The sequence below is a fragment of the Brachyhypopomus gauderio genome, chromosome 4 (genome assembly GCF_052324685.1).
Source record: "Brachyhypopomus gauderio isolate BG-103 chromosome 4, BGAUD_0.2, whole genome shotgun sequence".
NCBI classification, from domain to species: domain Eukaryota; kingdom Metazoa; phylum Chordata; class Actinopteri; order Gymnotiformes; family Hypopomidae; genus Brachyhypopomus; species Brachyhypopomus gauderio.
This window is the reverse complement of record NC_135214.1, coordinates 22,666,317-22,692,077: the sequence shown is the minus strand read 5'-3', so window position 1 is coordinate 22,692,077 and position 25,761 is coordinate 22,666,317. Positions and strand designations below refer to the sequence as shown.

Genomic DNA, 25,761 nt, shown 5'->3' with positions numbered 1-25,761 from the left:
TATTTGTGTACTAGCACAAAGGAATTTGCATCACAAGGACATTTCCTGCCCACATGGCAAGAAAAATGGTAAGAGCTCTAACAATTTTCAAGGTTTTTTTCCAAATATGTTTGTCCAAGTTGTGTGTGTCACTCAGTGAATGCAACCCTGTTCCTCATATTGTAAGACTAATATTGAGTAGAGTCAAAATTTATTTTATATACTTATATAACCATATTTGTCCTTGATCTTGTTTACATAGCTAAATTTTACAGTGAGCATCTGTTCCTGGGGTAGACCACAACTTAGCCTAAATTTGCAACCCTGTTAGTCGCAACCCTGTTACTGCATACCAATTTACTGCACACTAATCTAATAAAGAAAAAACTTCTTCCATATCTGAGATTGACGAATCAAACTTTTTGATAGTTTATAACCTGTAGATTATAAATATATGATTTAAAATGATCAAATTGAAGATCAAATTTTCAGAAGTTACCACCCCTGAAATGTACCAAAATCCTGGAATGACCCGCATATAGATAGGCTTAAGACTTAACCTGTCTAAATCAATAGCCTTTTCCAGCTTTAATAGGCCACTCCACTGAAATAATGACACATAGATTTGAAAACAAATTTTTTATTCACAAATATGTATACCATCGTTTATTTATCTCATTGAAAAACATCGATAGGTTCATGATGTAAAAGTTCTAAGTATTATTGCATGCTACAATAAAATATTTGTCTTTTCTACAGTCCAACTGTATTGAGTTCTTTATGTGATGTTGTAACAAGCCAAACTAGTTCCACAGAACCAGCCAATAATATAAAATATTAAGCACATTCTATTACAAAAACATTTAAACCTGTGCCTAAATTTGCCTGCATCCACTACTGGCTTTGTGCAAAACTCTGGGACCCCCACCGCAAGAGGCAGTGTGGAGAACATTTTTAAAAAATATTTTTATTATTTTTTAATTTACGATCACCGCCTGGGGGCCCCCGCAGGTCGAGGCCCCTCCGCAGCGCAGTGAGCGGCTCCGTAGGATAAACAGGATTTTCTGTTAATAAACCTCCGCTTTTTTGCTCGAATTTTCTTAGCACCTTCACAACTACCGCCAGTGTACTACAAAAAAACTGATAGTCTCCTAAACTACCTGTGGATTGCAATAAGTCATGTTATGTTTATATGTGGATGATTCAGCTCATGTTTTGAGAAAATACAAAATACATATTTAGTTATATTTTAATGGTTGCTTTCACGTTTTAGGATTTTAGAGATGAAACAAACATAATGAACAATCTAATGAACTTTCCATGTTCGTCGACTGAAAGGTATTTGATAGCCTGAAAGTGTGTTAATGAATACAAACGAAACCAGCAATTTATAACAACACGTTTTTGAGTCAAATGATGTTTAATAAATATATTAATCTATGACATCTTAGGTTAAAAGCAGTAAAAGCTGTAGCTCTAATTCGTAGTGATTGAATTACAGTATGTCCAGCTGGTTTCCTTTACTAATACTTGTCAGACAGTGATCTCCACTGAAGTAATGCGAGAGCGTTTGGCTTCCAGAGTCTGAGAAAAAACACCAACCATAGCTGCACAGTCCGGACCGGGACCGCTCATTTGGGACGGAGGCAAAGCGGATGTGTCGCTCTCATTACCTGCACTCTGAACTTCGGCACCGCAAAGAGCCCGTCAAATTCTCCGATGGATCGCAAGTTAACGAAAGTGTAATAAATGGTTGAGAAATTCAATCAATATTGGCTTCAAACGTTTGAAGGGCGACATTGCAGCTATGGTGCGCAACGCAAACGTGCGGAGAGAAGAGCGCGCTGGGCTGGTTGTTGCGGCGGTGATCGGCGTGTGTTTGACGGTGATGCACGAAGCCTCCGCTTCTCCTACGTGGAGGTTTGAGGTATGATGTGGGTTTCTCCTTCACAAGCTGCTTCTCCACGCTCCTTCACACCCAAAGTTCTGCAGCCGAATGGGCATCAGTTGTGTCCGTAACTTGCACGTATGATATAGGCAGAAATCGCAGGGTGTACTGAAATGAGCAATAATTTGACAACCCATGGATTTTGAGGACTCTGCATTATTATAAAACCAAATGGTTTGACACAAGAGTTATTTTTGAAATTCTATGTCTAGACCTCCCGGACATTCTGAATGAGAGTCTGAGATGATTTTTTTGGTTATTTCATTCCAATCGATAACTGGCATAGGCTATTAATGAAAATAAGCAGTTGTAGTCATCTTATAAATACTGTTTCGTTGCCTGTAAGAAAGTAAAACTTCTCACATCGTCTGTAAATCAAGACAGCAGACTTTAAGTATTCGTTTGTATTGTCACTTGGTGGATTCATTAAAAGTTTGAGACAACCACAAGATACAACACCATGCTCCATCTCCATGTATTAGGCTATGTAACACAATCATTTAAACGTTTCTCTCTTTTTTGAACGATAAAATAGTTATGGATATGGACGAGTCAGTTTAATGTGCCATGAATTATCGCAACTCTCATAACTTTTTACTTTACCAGGATACGGCATGCCGTCCGTATCTGTGGCATATCTCGCATATATTGTAAATGAGAAGTTGTGAAGTGACCACATCGCTCATGTCACTGATATTATGATATGAAGTATGGATTAAGTATGGATTAAGTATGGATTGATAATCTGACAGACGCTGCTTCAGGCATGCTGCCTCCTCTTCAACTCCATACTGCACTTATTTTTGTCGTGTATCCAAAATCAAAACATCCCCTTAAAATATTTTTAACTTCTACTGTTTGTGCCTAACAGCCTTTCCTTGGGCAGGCCTGTCTGGTGTATACAGTATGAATGTTTCTACCATAAAGGGCTGTTCAAATGCTAACAGTGCGCTCGGACGGTCTGTGTTTGGGTCGATTATGTCACATCAGATTGTGAAGTGGACAATCTGAACCTGTGATCACCAGGATTTCACTAGGGCACTGGAGTGTGGACAAAAACATTCAGCACTATTTTTAAAAAGTTAAGAACACTTTTCATCATCAATCTAACCCGCAAGTAAACTGTGTTTACAATCTTACATAATTATTAAGGCGAAAGAGGGGTTTTGCTATTTAAATGTTAAATGAACCCCAACCTCCTAGCCCATCAATAATATCTATTTTAAAGATTGCAGTGATTCGGTGTGTGACGTGATCGTATTAATCCAACCTCTCGCGATACTTCCCTCATCGCGGTTTATGTAGATACAGCGCTGATGTTAAGATGAAATTGCGCCAGCTGCGGCACCACATTACGACCCACGAACGCAAACCGGGCTTCGTTCAGCGGTCCGACACCGCCATGCTCGCCTTACACTTCAAACGCCATGTTTTTCCCTCTCCTCTCCCGTTTTCCATTTCTTTTCTACAGGAAAAAAGGAGAACGTGTCTGCCAAGAGCGCAGCTTAGAACAACAAGCCTGTGAAAGCATGTGATATAAAGCCAGGCTACACGGCCTGTTCTGGGACGGTTCCGACTGAGGAATGTGTCCTCCGCCTCACGACACCCATCCCCCCCCCCTTCCCCATCTGTGCTGCTGTCTCTCCATACACGGCTCTTATCAGAGAGAGATAGAGATAGATAGAGAGAGAGAGAGAGAGAGAGAGAGAGAGAGAGAGAGAGCAGACGCTTGGCCTGGAGACTGTGGGCTCTTGATTAAACAGAGAGTTCGAGGTCCAGGCCCGGTGCAGTGGGGTCGGAGTATGTAAACTTTTAACCCAGAGACCTCCTGGCACTGTCCTGGTGTGTGATCAGCGTTAACTTACTGCACGGGCTCGTTTACAGACACATAACCGCTTCGAGGACAGACCAGCACTACAGACCAAACACAGTCAAGGTTGATACTGGGATGTTTAAATCTAATGCATAACCTTTGATGCATATTATAAGCATTGTTAACTTTTATTTTTTAGGAGATCTAAAAAAAAAAGATGTTCTGTGGTGTACTTTCAAATTTACAGAGCAAGAATCTTACCTAATGAGGAAGGTAATTTAACTTTTAATAGCATATCTGCCATGTGTTCATTTTTTAATGACGTGCGTGCGTGTGTGTGTGTGTGTGTGTGTGTGTTTTATATGGTGGGGATGGTTCCAACAGCTCGCTGCTACCAAGAATTTTTATTTCCCTGTCTGGTTGTTCCAGAGAAGTGAAGTTTACTAACTCGCAAAATGATGCGGTCATCCAAATGTTTCGACTGTCATAAGATACATGTGTAGCACAGCGTTTCAAACATGCAGTCTGACTGGAGATATCGCTTCATGAGTGGAGAGTGTGTTGCGCTTTCCAAAGCTGAAACGCTCTCGGTGGACATCTAGACTCTAGACTCCTTTATGAATGACTTTCACTGCCGTGAACGAGGCCAGAATGCCGCACATGGGGAAGTGTCCGAGTTGCAAAAGGATGCTGCATTTGCACAGTGAAGTCCCCTAAGTCCCCTAAGTCATGACCATAATAATCATGAAATATACATGTAGAAAAGCATGTCGATCAATGAATATACAGACTCTGCTTTCAGTTAATCAGGCCTGTTCTGAAGTCATCTTTCTTTGATGGTCTTTTTCATATTTTTTTTTATATTCCACCTTCAACAGATAGTGTTATGAATATTGATCATTTATTTGAAAAACTAAGTTACTCTATGTAACTAAGTTACTCTACACACAGCTTCCATACTAAAGATACAGAGGGATATTTTCAGTCTATAGATTCTTACTGTAGTTTCTAGTTCCAGCACTGGGTATTAGTCAGGATGTGGGCACAGTGGTCATACAGATATTCAAGTACAACACTACAGAGCAACCCACCAAAACAAAATGTGTTTTCTTTGCACATTTTAAAACAAGGCCTGTCTGACTAATTCGTTCAAGATGCAGCTCTATAAAGCACTCCATTTAAGCTATTATTTGAGAGTGGCTTTTGAGGAGGGTGCGAGAAGAAGAGCTCTCGGGCCTTCTGGAGTAAACATGGCCCAGGCCTCATGGAAATACCAACACGAGCGGTAATAATCTCCTGGCTAATCTGAGGTTTTTTTGTCCAAGGAAGAAGCGGACATGTCTGGAGTTTTGATCATTGGGATTCGTAAAGACGCGCGCTCGCACGCGCTCCACCTGTCTAGGAACAAGCGTTACACCCTGACCCCAGAGAAGCTGAAGTGGGACAAATTCAAGCTAACTTACAAGTAGGAATTACACTTGTGTTTTCATGTTCTTTCCCACCATGTGCTAAATGATGTACTTTCGAACATCTAAGCCCCCGTTTCCCAAATCTTTCGTAATGTGAAGTAAATCTTAAAAAGAGAGAGAGATGGTGCCCAGACACTTAATCGCTCTACAGTTTAAAGATGATCTTGCTACGATGCTTTTGGGAAACCCAGCCTAGATTGTTTGTGAGTTCGGCCAAGACATTGCCCGCAGCTTGTCCGAAAGAAATTGACAGATTTGCTGCAGGCTCTTTGTTTTTCCTGGCAGACTATATATCAAATTGTTAAAGTTACAGTGCTCAAAACACGATTCACTCATTCAGAGAGCCACATTTCTAGAAACATCTTCCTTTCACCTACACACACAAGTCTCTTCATGGGGAACTCTTATTTTATAGGGGTCTCATTTAAAGTAGTCACCATCTGTAGCCAACATGTTGGCATGAAGAGTGAGTCAACCACCCTATTCATCACTGATCAACTTCTGTCCACAGGAAGGGCCACTCTTATACATTCATGCAATGGTTGTGGGTTTACACTGGTACAAGTGCTGTATGTGCCACATCATTCTTATATTGGGTTCTGTGGGCCCGGACTGGCCTGTGATCAAGTGTAAGATGATGCAGGATCATACTGTGCACGGCAGCAGATGGGCAGAATACACCACCTCTAAAGTGTTTTTAATAAACCGGTTTCCGTGTGTAGCCCTGCACAGTTTACAAGTCGTGTTTACAGTGTTAGGTCAGCCGGAAATGTTTCTAGTGTTGCGTAAACCCCTCATGATGTCTGCTGTGGTTGTGTAGACTGCTGTCGTTCCCGAGGAACCTGCTGAACGCCAGCGACACGCGCCGGGGCATCGCCAAAGCTTTCGCCATGTGGAGCAACGTGTCGCCGTTCAGCTTCCGCGAGGTGCCCGCAGACCAGGATGCCGACATCAGAATCGGTACGGCTGGTGCGCTTCTTGTTGTCGAGGCCGCGGCACCGGTACAGTGAGGACGTCCATGAACACATGTCTGGAACAGAGCAGAACATGAGTGGTTGGAATATAATTGGTTCTGTTCATCTGAAATGGCAGTAGATCACTTGAACGGCAGAACCGTTGACAGTTTCTTCAGGACTGCCTTTACGACTGTGTGATTTGTTAGAAAATGGCAAATCGTGGTCCAACATTCTTCTCGCTACACACAGAGAGCCTTTTTAACTCATTAAATGCAATGTGCACCCAGAGTCATAAGGTTCATTTACCCGAGTAATTGTGGGCATGTTTAGTTTTAAATATTGGATTAAAGTGCATATTGTAAAAAGGCAAACTTTGAATCACTTTTCCTTGTATGCACACATAGTCGCATTTTGGGGCGATTGAAGTCACTATTGTGCCATTATCCCCCATCCCCCTACGAAGTTTAAAAACCATTTAAAAATTCTTAAGAACCAAAGCTAATAAATAAATCTAAATATGACACATAAGTGGCTGGCTGCCACAGTTTTAATGGAATTCTGGCTACAAACTGGACACACTGGATCAAATTCAAAAGTTGTTCCTCGTGGGATTTTAAAATTCCTGTCAGAGTCCGTGTCCGTAACCGGTGTCAAAGAAATTGCGGTCACTCCCCATGCATGTGCACACTGCAGAGACACTGAATGCTGCTTCCAGCACTGACACATCAGATTCGTGCTCCTCGGGGGCCTTTGACAGAGGAACCGCAGGTTGCTTTTGGAGAGTGCGTGGTTGCTGATCTCCAGGCGATTGTCTGTCCTGGAGGGCTGCTCATGAGGGAACCTTGTATCCTGGCAGGCTTCTACTCCGTGAACCACACGGACTGTCTGCAGTCCTACCTCCATCACTGCTTCGACGGTATCACTGGAGAACTGGCCCATGCCTTCTTTCCCCCGACGGGAGAGATCCACTTCGACGATGACGAGTACTGGATTTTGGGCAACATGCGTTTCAGCTGGAAAAAAGGCTAGTGGCGTTCAAGCATTTTGAGTCTTTACTCGTGTGTCTGTTGGTCATTTGGCAGTGATTTGGATGACATGGTAGCACCAGGATATACTCAGATCTTAGCAAACCTTCACCAAGGCTCAATGAGTTAAGTTCATAGCTCAGGACTGGCTTAAAATCACTGAGCTCAATAAGTGTGATTGGCCTGAATACTGCCATCCCATGGTAATATGTACTCGTGCATTTGAGTAAGGTGCCTCTTGCAGAGTTTCGATTGGTATAATTACAAAAGGGTCAGGGACGTAGGTGAATTCTACCTTCAAATGACCTATGATAGCAAGAGTTTGTCCAGTAGGCAAAATACATTTTATTGGATATAATTTAGCATTCACAACTCAGGGGATCTAATTGAAGGTGGCGAGACCGTTTCATCTGGATGTGTGTGACTGTTTGTGCAGGAGTATGGCTGACTGACCTGGTGCACGTAGCCGCTCATGAGGTCGGCCATGCATTGGGCCTGATGCACTCTCAGAACCCCACGGCCATAATGCACCTCAACGCCACGCTGACAGGCCGCAAGCTCATAACACAGGACGACGTCTGGGGTCTACAGCGACTCTACGGTGCGTAACCGCTTGGCCCGATCAAGGTAAACTTGTCCAAAGTCGGTTAAACGCGAGCAAACCTTGCCAGAGCAACCGCAGCTTGCTCAACAGCTATGGGCCGTGTTGAGTACTGTGTGTTTATTCAAAGCTGGCTAAAACTCCAGCAATAAATGGCAGGATAGAATTTTTATTGGCGTATAGGCCAGTAATGTTCTCAAAGAATCTGTAGAAGTCGTGTGAGCATTTGAAATGGGGCGGCCATGGTGGACATTAGGTTTATGTGAAGCCTTATAAACTAGCGCTGGTTCCCGCTCTACTCCTGTGGTTTTCATGCCCTCTTGATTCACGTCTCTCCTGCTCCAGGATGTTTGGATCGGTTATTCATCTGTCCCGCTTGGGCTCGGAAGGGCTACTGTGAAAGCAAACGGAAGCTGATGCAGAAGCATTGTCCCTACAGCTGCGACTTCTGCTACGGTAAGAGCAGCTTTCAAGTACATACATCATATTACCAAACGCATTCGCTCACCCATCCAAATTATTGGAATCAGGTGTCCCAATCACTTCCACGTCCACAGGTATATAAAATTTAACACACTTGCATGCAGACTGTTATTTGTGAAAGAATGGGTCACTCTCAGGAGCTCAGTGAATTCCAGCGTCCCCTGTGCAACAAGTCGAGTCGTGAAATTTTCTCGCTCCTAAATATTCCACAGTCAAGTGTCAGCTGTGTTATAAGAAAATGGAAGTGTTTGGGACAGCAATTCAGCCATGAAGTGGTCGGCCACGTAAACTGACGTGCATAGTGCGAAGAGGTCGTCAACTTTCTGCAGAGTCAATCACTACAGACATCCAAACTTCATGTGGCCTTCAGATTAGCTCAAGAACAGTGCAGAGAGCTTCACAGAACGGGTTTCCATAGTCGAGCAGCTGCATCCAAACCATACATCACCAAATGCAAAGCGTCGGATGCAGTGGTGTAAAGCACGCCGCCACTGGACTCTAGAGCAGTGGAGGTGCATTCTCTGGAGTGACAAATCACGCTTCTCCATCTGGCAATCTGATGGACAAGTTTGGGTTTGGTGGTTTCCAGGAGAATGGTACTTGTCTGACTGCATTGTGCAAGTGTAGTTTTTTGGAGGGGGGATTGTGGTGTGAGGTTGTTTTTCAGGAGCTGGGCTTGGCCCCTTAGTTCCAGTGAAAGGAACTCTGAATGCTTCCGTATGCCAAGACATTTTGGACAATTCCATGCTCCCAACTTTGTGGGAACAGTTTGGAGCTGGCCCCGTCCGCTTCCAACATGACTGTGCACCAGTGCACAAAGCAAGGTCCATAAAGACATGGATGGCAGAGTCTGGTGTGGATGAAGTTGACCAGCCTACACAGACCTCAACCCAATAGAACACCTTTAGGATGAATTAGAGCGGAGACTGAGAGCCAGACCTTCCCGTCCAACATCAGTATGTGACCTCACAAAAGTGCTTCTGGAAGAATGGTCAAACATCCCCATAAACACACTCCTAAACCTTGTTGACAGCCTTCACAGAAGAGCTGAAGCTGTTCTAACTGCAAAGGGTGGACCAACGTCATACTAAACCCTATGGATTAGGAATGGAATGTCACTTAAACTCATATGTGAGTCAGGGAGGGTGAGCGAATACTTTTGGCAATATAGTGTACACTACACTACCCATAAGAACTGTTAAAGCTGAACTGAAGTTATAGACTAATGTAACAGGTAAAATAGAAAAAGCTAATCTAACATTATAATATAGGACTTTTTGGAATAATGACACTATCCCGATTAGGCAAATGCTTTCTTTAAATATTCAGACGCAATAAACATTTTCAGCAGGTAAAATTCACTTCATTAGATTTTTTTAAGCAAAATGACTAGGACATCACTCAAAACGTCCCCACTCTCATCACTGACCTCTTCTACCCGGTAACTCTAAGCATTTCTTATGACCAGGTAGTGTGTTTGAGATCTTTTAAAGCGGTCATCTTTAGGAACATCACCAGTAATGAAGAGTAGACATGACACCGCCTGCACAGTGCTGCTCGTGAGGTGGAACGTTCCCATTGGCCGATTGTTTTTTCTGCTTCCTCCACTTTTCAACATACTCATTACAATGGTAGATGTCTAGAATTGAGCTTGTCAATTATTATTATTTTATTTTTCCTGTTAGCAGGCCCAAGCCAGGCCCAGCCCAGCCCAACAACACAGAGCCAAAATCACCAAGCAAATGTGACCAGAAATAAAGCAGAGCATTCTGTTTTTCTGCCTTATTAAGCTCTTTTTATTGAAGCGTAAATGGTTCGTTTGACTTGTATGGTTTATTGGAAATTGGCTCTTTGAAAGTACATTTCTGTTTCTACGGTGATTGCCCTTTTAAAAGCTCTGGTGTCCGACTTGGACATCTCTATTCTTATTATTAAAGTACTTAGTTTTGGCAGTACATGAAAAAAGAATTCCAGAAATAAACATAATTAAAGTGATCTATGTAAGATTTTAATAAAATTTTGTTTGACAGTATAAACATTACAGCATGGCTTAGATTAAACTTTGGTTTGCCAAGTTCTAATAGCCTATCCCTGATAGTGAAGAAAAAGTGGTGTGGTCTGATGATCACAGACATACCAATGTATATCCACCCTCTAACATTTCCATATTTATATAATATTCCATATACAAGATCCAGAATGAATAGGTGATTATACAGAAGAACCTTGCACACAACGACATATTGGTGCTCAGACTACTAAGACTATTTTAGCCAGAATGGGGAAAGGCAAAGGCAACACATTGAGCCAGAGCCAGAATGAGGCTTCATGGATTAATATGCATGAAGTTTTTTTGGGGGGGGACCCCACATTGTCTTGGACCAAAGAGAAGCATCAAGCATCAATCATTAAGCTTTATAGACACTTGATGATGGGTCTTGGGTCTGCTCGCACAGCAGGGTAGCTGGGGGATCTGTGAAAGGGTCTAGACTGAGCTGTCCAAACATTTCAAGCCTGACCCATATCCTGGAAGGACAAAACAGGAAACGTCTTCTCAAGACATCCCAATGTGGACTGCTCCTCTGTCGAAGGGCTGGGGGTTTTTTTTTGCTCACAGGAGATGGAGAACGCTGGTCCTAATCTGGTTCTCATCACAGCCAGGGCAAAGTCTGGTCTTCTGGGGTAAATAACTTGCATAAAGACAAGCCACGGAACCATAGCACGTGGTTAGCGGGCCTCACATGCAATAAGACCCAATTTTGTATGAACAGTGACCAAAGCATGAATGGTTCCTTCTAGTTAGAAGTCAGCACAGACACCAGGTTTTATAGTCATGTAGCCAACAATAATTTATTCAGAATACAGTGCAAATGGGTCTTGATGTCATCTGGTTGCTCTTGTGAGGCTAGCTGTGTTTCTCCTCCAGTGACGGATCCATTAAACGTACGAGGAAGGGAGTTGTCTCTCACAGCAGAACTTCTCGGCCACTTGCATGAAGAGCTCGACACGCAGCCCTTGCTGATGCTTACATGTAATGAGCGTGTCGTAATGCCCCAACAGAGTTCCCCTTCCCTACTGTCGCTCCGACCCCAAAGGCACCACGGACCAAACAAAAGCTTGTGGCGGAGGGAAAGAAACTCACCTTCCGCTGTGGAAAGAAAATTGCTGCAAAGCAGGGCAAAGTATAGTAAGTTGATTTTCCTTTTTATCTTAAGATGGTACTCATTGTTAACAAATCTGTTTAATTGCAATAAGGTTTAAAAAAATGTAATGTTTATTATTTATGAAAGTAATTTTCATTCATTTTTCAAGGCTTCCCTTACCCTCCGATTTGATCATAACCGTCTAACCTCTTAACACTCTGATTGTGGTAGCTGGTACAAAGACGACGAGCTGCTGGAAGTCTCTCATCCAGGATACATCTCCCTGAAGGACGACCACCTCAGCCTCGTGGCCAATGCCATCAACGAGGGCACGTACACGTGCATCGTGAGGAAGAAGAACAAGGTTTTAACGAACTACTCGTGGAAAGTGCGCGTGCGCTTCTGAGGGTTGGAGTGCACTTTGGAGTACACTTCAACGCGGATGCTGGCCTAGCGACAACACAAGGGAGCACCGGGGGGGGGGGTGGGGGGATGGGAGACCAGAAAGCGGCTCAGTCTCAAATCCAGCGTTGCCTCTGTATTCTCCTGATCTAAAAAGGTCTGCTGTTTGGGGATTCATGTGCTGTGTAGGACAGCGGTCAGCACTGACGAAATGGAGAAGAGGCAAAAGAGCTTGAATGAGGCCCAAGGCTTCACCACAGCACCCTGGAACCCTACACAGCCGGGCGCATAGTCCACTACATTAATACATAAATCTAACAAAGTTCTGACATCAGGATTATGGTTGTTGTCCAATTGTAAATGTGTTTACCTTGGGTGCCAAATAAAAAAATAATAATCTGTGACTGCTTTTGCGTTTAATGCGAGATACACCATCATTAACATCAATACCTTTTAATTTGTTTCTGATCAACCTCTATGGGAATTTTAACTCGGTAGCCAACGTGCAAGCTCTGAACATTTGCAATTGGGTTGATTTAAAACATGCTAGCTATCTTTGGCTAATGGATGCTGTGGTCTGCATGCATTTCCACTCACTCAACTGCTAAGAGAGCCAAAGATCCTTGAGAATTCCCAAGATCCGACGTGGACTACGCAATCGCAGAGTGAGCTGCTTTTATTTACCATTCCTGTTCCTCGATGCCTAAATCATTAAGTATCTGTGACTAAAATGGAGAAAATTGCCTTGAAAGTAAAGTCACTGTGGCTTTCTCTCCAATAAAATGGAGAAGGCAGACAAAGATCTCTTGATTGCGCAGAGTATGTGCAGTGCAAAGAATGACATCATTTCTGGACATCTGGTGCAGGGGTTGCCTTCAAGGCTGCATGGCCTCTATGTCCTTTCTGTTTTAAAGCTCAGCCTCTTTATAGCCTTCAACTGTTTCTTCACTACGTCCCCAGAAGCATCAATGACTGGAGGAATATAAGTGTATAAATAGACTTACAAATCGTTTATTTCCTCCAACACACTCTTACCTATGCCAGTTACAGATTCCAGTGCATTTTGGCATAGTGCTTTATTATACAACTACAGTTATGGAACCAGGATATGCAAGTGTGACCACAGGTGGGTTTTTAAAGGTTAACGGGCCCATGTTGACCGTGGAAAAATCTGGTTTGAACTTTCAAATCTCCGAGACTTAGACTTGATGAAATGCACTGGTAGATAAAACCTTAAAATGGACAAAGACAACATCTGTGAGACAACAAGGGGAAGAAAATACCCCCGCCCCCAAAAAATAAACAAACGACGACAAAAAGAAACATCAGAAAACCTAACCAGGTGGCCATCCTAGGTCAGAAGGCCGATTTGGGCTTCTGTTATACAGGAGCAGTTAATTCCTCTAACTGCTCCGAGTAAAGGAGCAGCTGAATGTCTCTGAAGTTCTCCATCTCAACGCAGAAACAGGTTGCAAGAGTCCGTCTGTCTCGCCGAGGCACAGAGGAGGGTACAGTCAGCTTTCAGCTTGGCTCTTAAATCGAGTCCTGGCATCAGTGCCATCAAGAAGTTGAAGCCTTTGCTCTGGCCTGGCACCCGAGTTGAGCAAGAGATGGAAGCTCAGAACTTCAGACTGAATCCTGGACCACACTTGGAGAGTCCCTGGTTAGCTGTAGTCAGGTGGAAACCGGTGTCTTTCAGATCGTCGTCACCCTGAACGACACGACAAGAAAGATTTTCAACAAACATTTTTTTTGTGATAACCCTGAACCGACAACATTAGATGCACTAAAATGATCAAGATCTCTTGTCTGCTGATAATACTTTAAATTGGTCAGGTAATTATTTTTAAATCACCCTCTCTCTCTCCCTCCCTCTTTCTCTTTTTCCTTTCTGTTCTGAAGGCACAGTTAACCTTCCAGACGCAACATTAGCAGGTTCACTTCTACAGTTCGCTCCAGACAGGGGCGTCTGCCAAACACTGTAAACGTAAATGTACCAGCTGGCTGTATCCCAGGCCTCCTTCTGGGGGGCGGGGGCTGGTCCCCCTCTTCACCCGCTGCTGCTCGCTTTTGGCGGGCCACGTGGGGAACATGGACGGCTCGATGGGGAGCGGCGTCTCCCGGAAATACTCGTGCTTCAAGGCCTCGTCGGCGCTGATCCGCTTGGACGGGCAGTAGGTAAGGAATCTTAAAAAAAAAAAATAATAATAATAATTTTCATTTTAAGGTCATGCACTTAATATTTCAAGTGTTTGAGATATCATGCGTAATGATGTGTTTCCAAATGTCTAACTGATCTGCACTGTGAAACAGATGAATGGCAGATGAAACCGATTAAATCGGATCACAACCGGCTCTCAAGCAATTGGTGCATTTCTTGTGCATTAGGCCATTTTCTCAGTGCAAACCGTGAATTCACTCAATCAACAAGAAGATTTCTTGGCTTGCACCACCCCCAAACCCGAAAAGCCACCGTATCCGAGAAATATCAAATATCGTTTAAAAAAACCAGACAACTGAAAACCCGCTGTAAATAAACGGCTGCACGTCCACTCGATGAACCGTTTCCCCTTCACCCCGTCTCCAGACCCATAACGTTGCTGCCCGCATGTTTTGACTGGCGGATTTTAACGCCGGGCAGAATGAACGTGCAATGACGGCACCGTCTAGACGGAGCGTCACATTAGTCTCGCCTCAGGCAACTGTGCTGGAGACTAAATAAATTATTACTATTATGACAAATATATTTAAAAAATATTTAGAATTTGTATTAAGAAATGACGAGGAGGAGGAACAAGAGAACCTCTGTGGAGCAAATCCGTGGAGGTCCTGCAGTCTCGGTCATCTGCGTTCCTCCAGCTCTCTGTGTAACGCAGCAGCTGACGCTAGCGTGGTGAACGCTGCTTGTTTAACTAACATGGACATCTCTCCCTTGCTTGGTCATAAACATCCGGAGAGGTTTTCTGGACCAAAGTAGTCATCCCTCACCTCAGCGGTTGATCTTAGACCATGTGAAATTCAAAACTTTGAGAAAGGTTCAATGAGGCCAAAACCCACGTCAACAAAATGGAATTTCTTCAGATTCACACGGACCACAGGACCCTGTAGAGGATTTGGACCCCTTCAAAGTACGGCCACTGTTCTCCAATGTTACGGACACATGTCTGCCCAGAGGGGGAGATCAGGCACAGTTAAAGTGAGAAATGGAGGATGAATTGATAAAACTAAAACTGACCCTACGGTTATGCTAAAACTGACCCTACGGTTATCCTAAAACTGACCCTACGGTTATCCTAACCCTGAGGGGGAAAAGGTCCACCCATCACACAGCCTTCTGGAGTTAACGCACCCTTGCAGTAATACTCCTCTATAGAATTATTAATATTAATATAGGGCAGCAGTAAAGGCCTAAAGCGATCAGACTGTTACAAACACAGACAGTGATCAGACTGTTACAGACAGTGATCAGACTGTTAGACAGTGATCAGACTGTTAGACAGTGATCAGACACAATCAGCATTTCAGTGCAAGGAAATACAGTGCAGATTAAACATGGCTGGCTGCAAAACAAACAAGGTACACTAAACATACAGATGCGGGTCATTCTATTAATTTCTATTGGTTGATCGAGGCACGGGACCAATAGGATGGTGTCACCCAGGCTGTCACTGGAAGCGCTGTGAGTGGGTGGGCGTGGTCTAATCAGCTCCACCCACCGCAGACAGTTCAGCAACATCCTCAATGCTATCTTACATAAATGCAGGAAGGTATTTACAATTTACCAGACAGCGCATGCGTTAATAAATGTGTAGCAATATTAGATGCGTAGCGCGTTTACTACTGACTGTGCTGAAGCACTCATACATTAGACTGCTCTACAGCGACACCTGGTGGCCCCCCACAGTCCTCCAACAGAGAGACGCCTCTGGCTGGCTGGTACAAACGCTTTTCTGCAATTCTGGGCAATGATTTGAAATAAGAATCTATTTGGAAACCTCGTGTGGTTTATAGCTTGGAATTCCGTAGGGGTGGCAATGTTTATTAGAAATGTTATGATTTTTTTTGACATGGAATGCATATTCACGCGTGATTGTCCCGACATCTCCGCTGAGACTTTTGGAAAATCCTACAGTCTGGAAACTTTAGAGCTTTGCCTTTGTGCTAGGTGATTAAGAACAAGAAATCCAATCAATTATCCCCAAGAGTGATTAGGTGAGGGTTTAGTGTGAAAGCACTGGGTCAGCACCCCTCCCCGACACTCAAAGAGCACGCCAGGAATCTACTGCTGCAGCTTTCCACGAAAGCACAGAGGAAGAGGGGAGGAAGAGGGGAGAGGAAGAGCCTCTCGTTCCTGCTATCAGCAGACTAGTCTGCGTTTTCTGGCTGCCCGTCTCCCCTGCGTTTAGTAGAAGGCCAAGCAGATTCCAAAGCAGAGAAGCTCCTTCTGCTCCAGACAGACCACACAACCCCCTGACCTGCTCTCCTCGAGGCAGGCCGCACGAGCGCACGTGTGTGTGTGCACACATGCACAAACGCACATACACCTCGAAGTGTGGTATTTACAACCAACCTGCGATGTCCTATAAAGACGTTTAGGCTGAAGAAATATACGGTCCACTCCCTGAATGGTAGAACTATATGAACCTCACAAAAACACCTGGCACAGAGGGGCAGTGTAGACCCGGGCCCCAAGAGGGCAGGAGGGGGCACCAGGAGGCAGGCCCGGGCCCAAGAGCCTGCGGAAGACTCACTTGTTCATGAGGTCGAAGCCCTGATCAGAGAGCAGAGCTCCAAATCGCTTGCGCAGGTTGTTGTAGGGGTAGTCTGTGAAAGTCATCTTCTTCACCGCAGGCAACTCACCATAACCCGGCCAGATCTTCTCACTGGGAGAGCCCAGGTCCTACAACACAGGAGGTAAGGAATCACACACACACACACAGTTTTATTTTGGGGGGGGGGAGAAGGGTCTTGGGGATGTCTAACTATTCACTGTTAATATTAACAGTATGCTGTTGAACTCAACCTGGCAAACTCAGTGTTAGGCAGCTGATCAAGCCAGGGCTGTGTGTGTGTGTGTGTGTGTGTGTGTGTGTGTGTGTGTGTGTGTGTGTGTGTGTGTGTTGGCATGACTAATGTACACTAACTGGCTGACGTTTACAGGTTGGGGGAGTTTGGCGGAGGGGGTCCCTCATAAAATATTCATCGTGTGGCCAGATGAATCTCTGATGTGATCTCTCATGTGTTCTAGATGGCCAATGCATTCTTATTTCTTATTCCTCTCCTTCAGCCTTTATTCTCCCAGGCGAATGCAGACAGAACAACAGTGTCGGAGAGAGACCATCAGAGAGATATATGTCAAGAGGAGACAGAAAACGAGAAACAGGGAATCAGACAGACAGAGCACGCACGTGAGAGAGAGAGAGAGACAGACACAGACCGACAGAGAGAAGTTGTGTCTTCCTAGGAAATGTCGATCCAGACCGAAACTCACCTTGAATATTTTGTTGATTTGGTCGATCTCAGACTTGCCAGGGAAGAGTGGTTTCTGGGTGAGCAGCTCTCCAAATATGCACCCCACTGACCACATGTCTACAGCTGTGGAGTACTCCTGTCACGGACCGTAAAAATCACTCTCACACTTCCGAACTTTATGTGTCATTAGCATATTCCATGGCAACGCTAGAACTGCACTTCCAGTTTCCAAATGGCTAACGGACGCTGGTGCGCGGACGGCCCAGTTAAATGAGGGCGGCTTTGTTTGTGTTCTTTACTGGGCACCTACCACAGGACATGCTGAACTGACCTTTGCCCCCAGAAGCAGCTCCGGCCCACGGTACCACAGGGTGACCACCACAGGCGTGTAGGGCTTCAGCGGAGAGCCGTACTCTCGGGCCAGGCCAAAATCCCCAATCTGAAACACAGGGCCCGATAAGCAGGGTTTCCTCCCCCTCACAGGGAGCAGTTCAAACTTCCACTCGAAATACCAAACCTTTGGACGTTTTTTTTTTTTTTGCAGGAAAACTGTTAATGTAGCCGACTGACGCTAGAGTGAGAAGAAGTGATTGCTCGGTTGGACGACAGCAGCTCAGAAGGCGAGAACGGCACCTTTAAAATGCCCTTGTGACTGAGCAGCAGGTTGGAGGTCTTCAGGTCACGATGCAGGATCCAGTTATCATGGAGATGGCGAACTCCCCTCAACAGCTGGATCATTAGAGTTTTCACCTCACCTACGCGGACAGGTTGCGCATTTATTTTTAATATGTGCATGTTGAAAGAAACCAAGGGAAGTCGGAACTGGAGTGATGATGATGATGATGATGACGACGACTCTACCTGGGAGAAAAGGCTGTTTCATAGTTTCCATCAGGCTCTTCAGGTCATGCTCCACGTAGTTCATCACTATGTAGATCTTATCCATGTTACTGCCCACCACTATCTCCTACAACACCAGTGCACACACGAGAGATTCGTCATTTAAACAATAAAGATTAATAATCTTGAACATTCGATTTCTTGAGTTGGGTCCAAAGCCCCTAGAGGCCGAGACCTTAACGACGCTGAGACGGGCGTAAAGTGCGGGCGGTGCGGCCGCTCACCCTGACGGTGACGATGTTGGGGTGCTGGGCCTTCAGGATGGTGTTGATCTCTCTGAGGGAGGTGATGGGAAAGCCCTCCTTCTCCTTCTCCATCTTCAGCCTCTTGAGGGCCACGATCTCGTCCGTCTTCTTGTCCTTGGCTCTGTAGACCACGCCGTACGTTCCCTCCTCGATGCGGTTCAGGCACTGGAACTCCTCCACGCTGCGGCAGCCCTGTGGACGCAGACGCAAACGCGCTCAGACGGCGATAGCGACGAGCTGAACTCGCGAGGCATGTTTCTGAAGACGTGGCCACCCGGCCGCGTACCTGCAGGGCGGGCAGGTATTTGGGGAGCTCCTTCTTCAGCTCGACGGGCGAGACGGGAGGCGAGTCGGGGACGTAGTTGTCCTCTGGCGTGGCCGACTGCGAATGAGACTGAGGGGTCACGTCAGCCGCTTCTTCGCCTTCCTCTACCTCGTCTTCATCTCCGCTCTCCTCCGAGTCGTGATCGAAGCGCGACTCTGGGACTGAGGAGACAGGGACCCAGTTGCTCACACACAAATGAAAAATCTACAATCCGGACACTTGCTTGGTATTAGCGATTCCCAGAAGGCTACTGAACACATACACTAAACAGTATTTGTAAAAACATTTACAAATAAACTATTTTACTGTATTATAGAAGTGAATAAAAACAGATGACTGTAGAAAGCAGCTTGAGCATCTGATCTACAGGTGACAGGACTGCACACAGCGGGGGGTTGAGAGAAGACGGAAGGCAGGGATTAGCGGTACGGTGCCCGGATTAAGGCCTTCCTCACCAGCAGGTATGTGGTTGCTGTTCTCCCTCTCCTCTTCCTCCTCCTCCTCTTCCTCCTCCTCTGACTGCTCCTCATCACTGACATCATCTGCAGAAAGAGAGGGAGGAAACAAATCAACCAATCCAGCCCAGAGTAACAGCCCAGCCCAGCACACACACACACACACACACACACACACAGATTTTAATTATCCATCACAGCAAACAGCATTATCTATGTCCAAAGCCACACTGGCTCAAGGGTGTTAATTATTTTAAATTAAAAACACACCGGCTATACCGAAGTTCACCTCTGACCACGACTTCGCAGTATTACAGCAGTATTATGTCTAAATATCTAGTTGGGACAAAACTAAAGTGCTGAATGAACTAAGTTATAATCACTGTAACTCCCGAATATCATCTGTAGCGTCTTAATGCGTCTGCACACGAGGGCAGTCGGATTCTGCTGGGGAGACACATGTTGGTTTGAAAAAAATTCTCCATCGTGCCTGCTGCTTGCATGTGTTAATTGAAAATGAGCACTTTCTTCTTTGATTTACAACTTTGTCCTACCACCTGATTAACGTTCTGCTCCACCCCTGACGGGTGAGGAAACATCTACAGAAAAGCCACACCTCAGTATAAGCCGCATGGTTCAAAGCGTGGTGAAAAAAGTAATCGCGGCACCTGGAATTGACAGCACTAATATATATATATACACACACACACACACACACACAAACACACACACAAGTTGCAATGCAGAATCTGCCTACACTGCACACAAGGCATCAGTGTGCAACCACTCAGTGTGTCTTACATGCTGGACGGATCAGATACATTTGGCACTTCGGGTGGTCCGACTGACCTGCGCTGGGCTCGGACCCTTCAGACTCGGACCCAGACTCTCCCTCTTCATTCCCCTCACTCTGGCTGCTGGACTCCTCCTCTTCATCGTCATCTTCCTCGGAGGCAGAACCCGACCCTTTAATTACAGGCGTGAAACAGACAGTTACGACTGGTGTATGACCGGCCTATGCGTGCAGCGGGACTGAGACGGGGACGTGTTTTTACCGATGGACGACTCCGCTGTGCTGGTCTTCCTCTCACTGTCGCTGATGTCCTGAAGGTCGGCCAGCAGGTCTCTGTCCTCCGGCTTCTCCTCTTTCACTGAAGAAAAACAAACGAGGCTCCTTATCGTAAAAAAAAATTCACGACAAAAACCATCGTTAAAAAATAAAAACAGTTCTGCCGCACAGATCACGTTCGAGGTCTGCGCTACGTGACTTTCACCTCGCAAAAAGGAAAAGTAAAAAAAAAAAAAAGGTGCGGGGAAGCTGGTGGTGTGAGGAGCTCGGGGTGGCAGACGTCAGGACATACCGCGCCAGTGAGGGAGCGCTAATGGCTAGCACAGGCCGCTCAAAGTGTCTTATTACCACGCGGGGCTAGACTGGCTCATTAAGGTTAGTAGGAAAAACCCCTGGCTGAACCTCCCTTTACAGTGTGGAAATAACCTGGTATGTACTCACAAATGACATCTAGAACGGTAATAACGCTAACAGACCACTAGCAACTTGCTGCATGTGTGCAAGAGGAAATGACCACGTCTATGTAGCGTGATTTCACGTGAAAAGATCTCGCGCGACTTCAAGCTGACGAGAGCCGGTCACGTCAGGTGCATCAAGCACGGACAGAACCCTATAGCTCCTCCCACTCCTCCCACTCTGTACTTCACTGGTCTGGACCATTCTTCTCCCACCTTATGGGAAAATGGCGCTATTCGCCATGGCCACATCCCAGCGTGGACATGAGATGGCGGAGTAGCACACACCACCCAGCTGGAGGTCTTTATAGAGCCTGGAGAGCAGGAACTTTCCAAAAAAGCAGCAGATGGCATTAAACATGACCACAGAACCGTGGCTGGAGATTTACAGCTGCTACGTGAAAGTCTCGCACAGTGTCGCTTCTGTCCATCAACTGGGTTTTATTTAACTACCACTCATCATACTAGTGGTTACAGTTACTGCCACAGAAAAAATACCAACACTACACTGTCCAATTTACAGCTATTTCATTTTGGAATTTAAACTCGGCTGGTCCCGTTATCAAAACCACGACCGGTTCAACCATCCAGAGTCTCTCAGTCTCACCCGTCATTACAGAGAACCAACTGGAACCCTCAGCACTACTACCAGCGTTTGGTTGGTCCGTACGAGTCATCTGCCTGTTGTGTGTAGCGCGGGTGCGGCGGGGCTCACCTGGACGCCGGTGTTCGCTGCTCTCGGCCCGCGGCTCCCTCTGTTGCCGAGCGGGGCTCCGGCTCCGGCTGCGGTGCCGGGACTTCCCTTTGTCGGCGTGCTCCTCGATAGCACCGCCCCGGTGGTGGGACGGCGGTCCTGCAGACGAGAGAGCAGAGCGGGGCATGCGTGAGGCCACGGGGGGTTAAACGTATGCGTGTACGTTAAACGTATGCGTGTACGTTAAACGTACGTTAAACGTATGTGTGTACGTTAAACGTATGTGTGTACGTTAAACGTATGTGTGTACGTTAAACGTATGCGTGTACGTTAAACATATGCGTGTACGTTAAACGTACGAGACGAGCCCCGTCGGTACCTTCGCGGCGAGCCTCGCGCTCCTTGCGCCTCTCCTCGGCGCGGCGCTCGCGCTCCTTGTGCTCGCGCTGCTCCTTCTGCTGCTGCTCGCGCAGCTTGCGTTCGCGCTCGCGTTGACGTTCCAGCTGCTCCAGCCGGTCCCTGCAGGCGGCACCCGGGCCCCGGAGGGTTAGTCCAGACCCGCCTAGGGGTTCCTCACTCTCAGCCCAGAGGCTGGGTGGCCCCGTCCCGGAGCCAGGAAATACAACGTTTCACTTTAAAACCTATGATGACCATAACACTTCGGGAATGTGCAGATAATTATTAACCAAAAGTATCACAATTAAAGTACAATAAGTTAATTACATAATCATGTCATCTAAACACATGTATTTAAGAGGTTTACTCAATTTAAATTCATAGCATACACAACTAATGACGGCAGCAGATGATCAAATTAAGGAATTGTTGGTTTGTTCCAGAACCGTCTGTAGGCAACAGTCCACTAGAATCTACATTTGTACTAAGCTTGCTGAAGACTGCAGAAAGCATTTATAAGTTACAGCGCTCATGGCCAAAAATAAATCACTGCTCGAGTCGATTGATCTACGAGGGCCAGACATTCCTCTGGCTGTTTACGTTTAGACTGGCGGGATTCTTGCGGGTCTGTTTTGGTGACCGCGGCAAGAACAGCGCAGAGCCAAATGTTCTACAGCGCAGAGCCGACGACCGGCAGACTAAACAGTCGGCGGACGGGAATCAGACTTTGGGATGGAGCTGCTTCATGAGTTTGGGACAGAGAAATGACACTACGCTAAACTCGATGTTTGGCGGTGTGGTGTGAGGCGATTGGAGCGTGCGTCACCTCTCTCTGCGGGAGTGGGCCCTGGCCTGATCGCGACGCTTCTGTCGCTCGTAGTCCCGCCGGGCCTTGTTGTCTTCCTGCCACTGCCGTTTCCTCCTCTCGTTCTCTCGCTCCTTCTCTTTGTCTTTCGCCCGGGCGTGTTTCCCTGCTGGGGGGGGACGAGGGTTTAGCTCCCGCGTAGCCAAACCCGACGGCGTGGGCTGCTACGGGCTGCGCGGGGCCTACCTCCTTCCGCCGAGTGGCTCCTGTGTCTCCTCTTCTCCTTCCTCTTCTCCTCCTTCCTGTGGTACGACTTGTCCTTCCTCGCCATCTGCTGTGGGGGCTTGATGGCCAGCGATTCGTCCTCCTCTCCTCTGGAGAGAAAAAGGTGGAGAGAAGCGCGGCTTCAGTGCAGCACTACACACCTGGGTCGGCCAGGCGTCGTGCGCTGGGAGGCCGGGTGTGTGTTTATCACCGCGGGCCGGATCTGAACGTGAAGTTGGCCGGCCTCGCGCCGCGTTCGGATACCGCGGCGGACTTAAAGAGGGCCGCGTGGGAGGAGGAATGCAGAGGCCGCGCTGTGTCCACACCTGTCTTCAATCGAGTCCTCCCGCATGTACGGAGAGTTCCGGATCGTTATTTCCATCCTGTGGTCCCGCAGCTCTCCTTCCTCTGGAGTGTCCCGTTTTGGTTCCCGATCATCCGTCTGCCCACAGAGGAAGCGAGGAGAGAGGTCGCGCTGGTCAGAGCCTGACGGGGAAACCGCTGGCAACGCACAAGGAGTCACGCCATCCAATTCACGCCAAATGTGCAAAACATCACGGACACCCTCAGGGCCGCACTCCCCCGGCTCAAGAGAGACATGCTGGCTGAACTCAAGAGTAACCCTAAATGATCTCCTTTAAAAGCACTTTAATCGATGCATACAGCACAGTAAGTTAACAATCAATTTTTTGGTACTATATTAGATAAGTAACATGTGTGTGACTGTGTGGGAGCCTGAAGGACAGAGGCATCCTGGGTGATGAATGTTTTGACTGTTTGACTATGTGAACAGTTAACTCTACAGATCAGTCCCACGTGCATCTTGAAAAGTAAGAGGAACAAAACAGAAAACTAAAAGGTGTCCCACATGTTTTGTACATTCAGTAGATATTGATTTCATCGTTATGCATATTTAAGAAGTATCCTGAGACCTGGACTAAACATTTCAAGAGGAGTAATAATTTTGCAGACCCTTAAATAACTCATATGGAGCCAAGGATGAAGCCTTACATTTTTCAAGCGATTGACATCGGTCTTCTCCTCGAGCTCTCGTCTGCGTTTTTTCTCTTGCAAAATTTCATCGAGCGTTTTAACCTTCCAGGTCTCTTTTTCGTCCCCCATCAGCTCCAAATCTCCACCAACTGCAAGACAAGAGCAACAGTCCTTCTGAGACGTGGATCAAAACACAGACGCAGGACCATAACTGTCTGGACCCGAGCAGCTACATAGGTTTAAAACATAGTGCGCAGGATTGTTACAAGATGTTACTGAAGAGGATATCTCCTTCATTTTTAGAACATGGTTACTTTATGTCAGCTTGAAATATGCGGCCCTTAAATTACTGAGAATCTTACAAATTTCCTAAGAGTTTCAAAAAGATTTGTGTTCAGGGAAGTTTAAACTATACGATGGCAAATACTCGAGCCAAAAAGTAAAATGACAAAGATGGGGAGGACAGCAGGTTTGGTGTATTGGTCACTGTGCTGCCTATAATCTATGACCTTCATCAGACGTGTGAGAGTAAACAGCACATAAGCTTATTTTTTAAAAAGGTGTTTTTTCTTAAGTCATTTCATGATTGTAGGACGTGTGTAAACCAGAAGTGAGCAGGAGAACGGGAGCAATGTTGGTGTCTCCTGACCAGGACATCTGAACTTGAGATCCTGACACTCATCATAGGTCAAGAACATCGACTTATAAACCATATCATAGTATATTTCATGGTAGGAACCATGGACTGATAAACAGATGAAAACTCCACTGGAACTGAAGACGCTTTGACAGCCAGTGAACCAAGCTAGCTGGATAGGGTCGAGCTTTAACTTCGTTTAACTTAACGATGAAGTTAAAGTCTAAAGTTAGAGGTTAAACCCTTACTGGTCTAAAGTTAGAGGTTAAACCCTTACTGGTCTAAAGTTGGAGATTAGACCCTTACTGGTCTAAAGTTGGAGATTAGACCCTTACTGGTCTAAAGTTGGAGATTAGACCCTTACTGGTCTAAAGTTGGAGATTAGACCCTTACTGGTCTAAAGTTGGAGATTAGACCCTTACTGGTCTAAAGTTGGAGATTAGACCCTTACTGGTCTAAAGTTGGAGATTAGACCCTTACTGGTCTAAAGTTGGAGATTAGACCCTTACTGGTCTAAAGTTAGAGATTAAACACTAAGTAATCCGAGTCTTCCTCAGCTGGTTAGCTAGCCGGGCTCAGTGTACCTCAGTGTGAAGGTGGTTAACGGGCCCACACCACACACTGCTCAAATGTAGCCCAACACCAGCTGCGTGTACCGGTCCGTGACCACAGGGTGAGCCGGTGTGGAGCAGCCGCGTCTGTGTGGGTCGCTCCGCTAGCTGGAGGCTAGGCTAAGCTAGGCTAATGCTAAAGGCTAAATGCTAAAGACATGCTAGCAGTTATGTAGCCTCTATCAGCCAGTTCATGCCCACGTTCTAGTTAACTATCCCATTTCTAGATAATTCGCTACATAAGTGATCGATAGCCAAACACGGATACGTTTTATAATATTAATACAGTTTTTTACCAGTTATGGAGTCACGAAACTGCAGCCGGAATAAAACAAACGTACAAACCTGAGCTTCACTCGGCGCGTTTTTATAACACCGGAAGAACAACTCGTCCTTCGCCTTCTGGAAATGTTCTTCCGGGTTGTTCCAGGACCCAGAAGGAAATGTCGCCACCTGGTGTACCGAGGTGGGTACACGCGCAACCAGGGTGCTGGCACAAGCATGTTTCATAATCAACAATGTCCTTTACAACCAGAACAAAGGCTCTTTTTATGATTGTGATCTTGACAAATTGCGCGTAGGAAAGCATGCTGTGACAGTCTGAGCTACCTACCAGCCACG

General features: G+C 46.0%; 2 protein-coding genes across 8 annotated transcripts; one reads left to right on the top strand and one right to left on the bottom strand.

Moving 5' to 3' along the window:
* The first annotated feature begins 1,509 nt into the window (after positions 1 to 1,509).
* mmp23ba (matrix metallopeptidase 23ba) lies at positions 1,510 to 13,126 on the top strand. 2 transcript variants are annotated; one of them, XM_077003098.1, is made up of 8 exons: positions 1,510 to 1,906; positions 5,066 to 5,205; positions 6,030 to 6,169; positions 7,022 to 7,189; positions 7,627 to 7,791; positions 8,137 to 8,247; positions 11,335 to 11,461; positions 11,649 to 13,126. In XM_077003098.1, exons 1-8 carry the CDS (start codon positions 1,787 to 1,789, stop codon positions 11,821 to 11,823), a joined length of 1,146 nt encoding a protein of 381 aa, XP_076859213.1. In that variant the 5' UTR covers positions 1,510 to 1,786; the 3' UTR covers positions 11,824 to 13,126. The 2 variants fall into 2 exon arrangements, with proteins under 2 accessions (XP_076859213.1, XP_076859215.1); XM_077003100.1 differs by having other exon boundaries at positions 1,512 to 1,906; positions 5,070 to 5,205.
* On the bottom strand, positions 12,815 to 25,589 carry cdk11b (cyclin dependent kinase 11B). 6 transcript variants are annotated; one of them, XM_077003093.1, is made up of 19 exons: positions 25,486 to 25,589; positions 23,911 to 24,041; positions 23,226 to 23,341; positions 22,882 to 23,009; positions 22,657 to 22,804; positions 21,814 to 22,025; positions 21,456 to 21,593; positions 20,272 to 20,367; positions 20,066 to 20,182; positions 19,217 to 19,303; positions 18,723 to 18,922; positions 18,416 to 18,628; positions 18,153 to 18,258; positions 17,925 to 18,046; positions 17,623 to 17,730; positions 17,311 to 17,427; positions 16,571 to 16,719; positions 13,817 to 14,006; positions 12,815 to 13,530 (listed from the first exon to the last, which is right to left on the bottom strand). In XM_077003093.1, exons 2-19 carry the CDS (start codon positions 24,019 to 24,021, stop codon positions 13,438 to 13,440), a joined length of 2,451 nt encoding a protein of 816 aa, XP_076859208.1. In that variant the 5' UTR covers positions 24,022 to 24,041; positions 25,486 to 25,589; the 3' UTR covers positions 12,815 to 13,437. The 6 variants fall into 6 exon arrangements, with proteins under 6 accessions (XP_076859208.1, XP_076859207.1, XP_076859211.1 ...); XM_077003092.1 differs by having other exon boundaries at positions 25,437 to 25,501; XM_077003096.1 differs by having other exon boundaries at positions 21,814 to 21,953; positions 25,437 to 25,501.
* Positions 25,590 to 25,761: the final 172 nt, after the last annotated feature.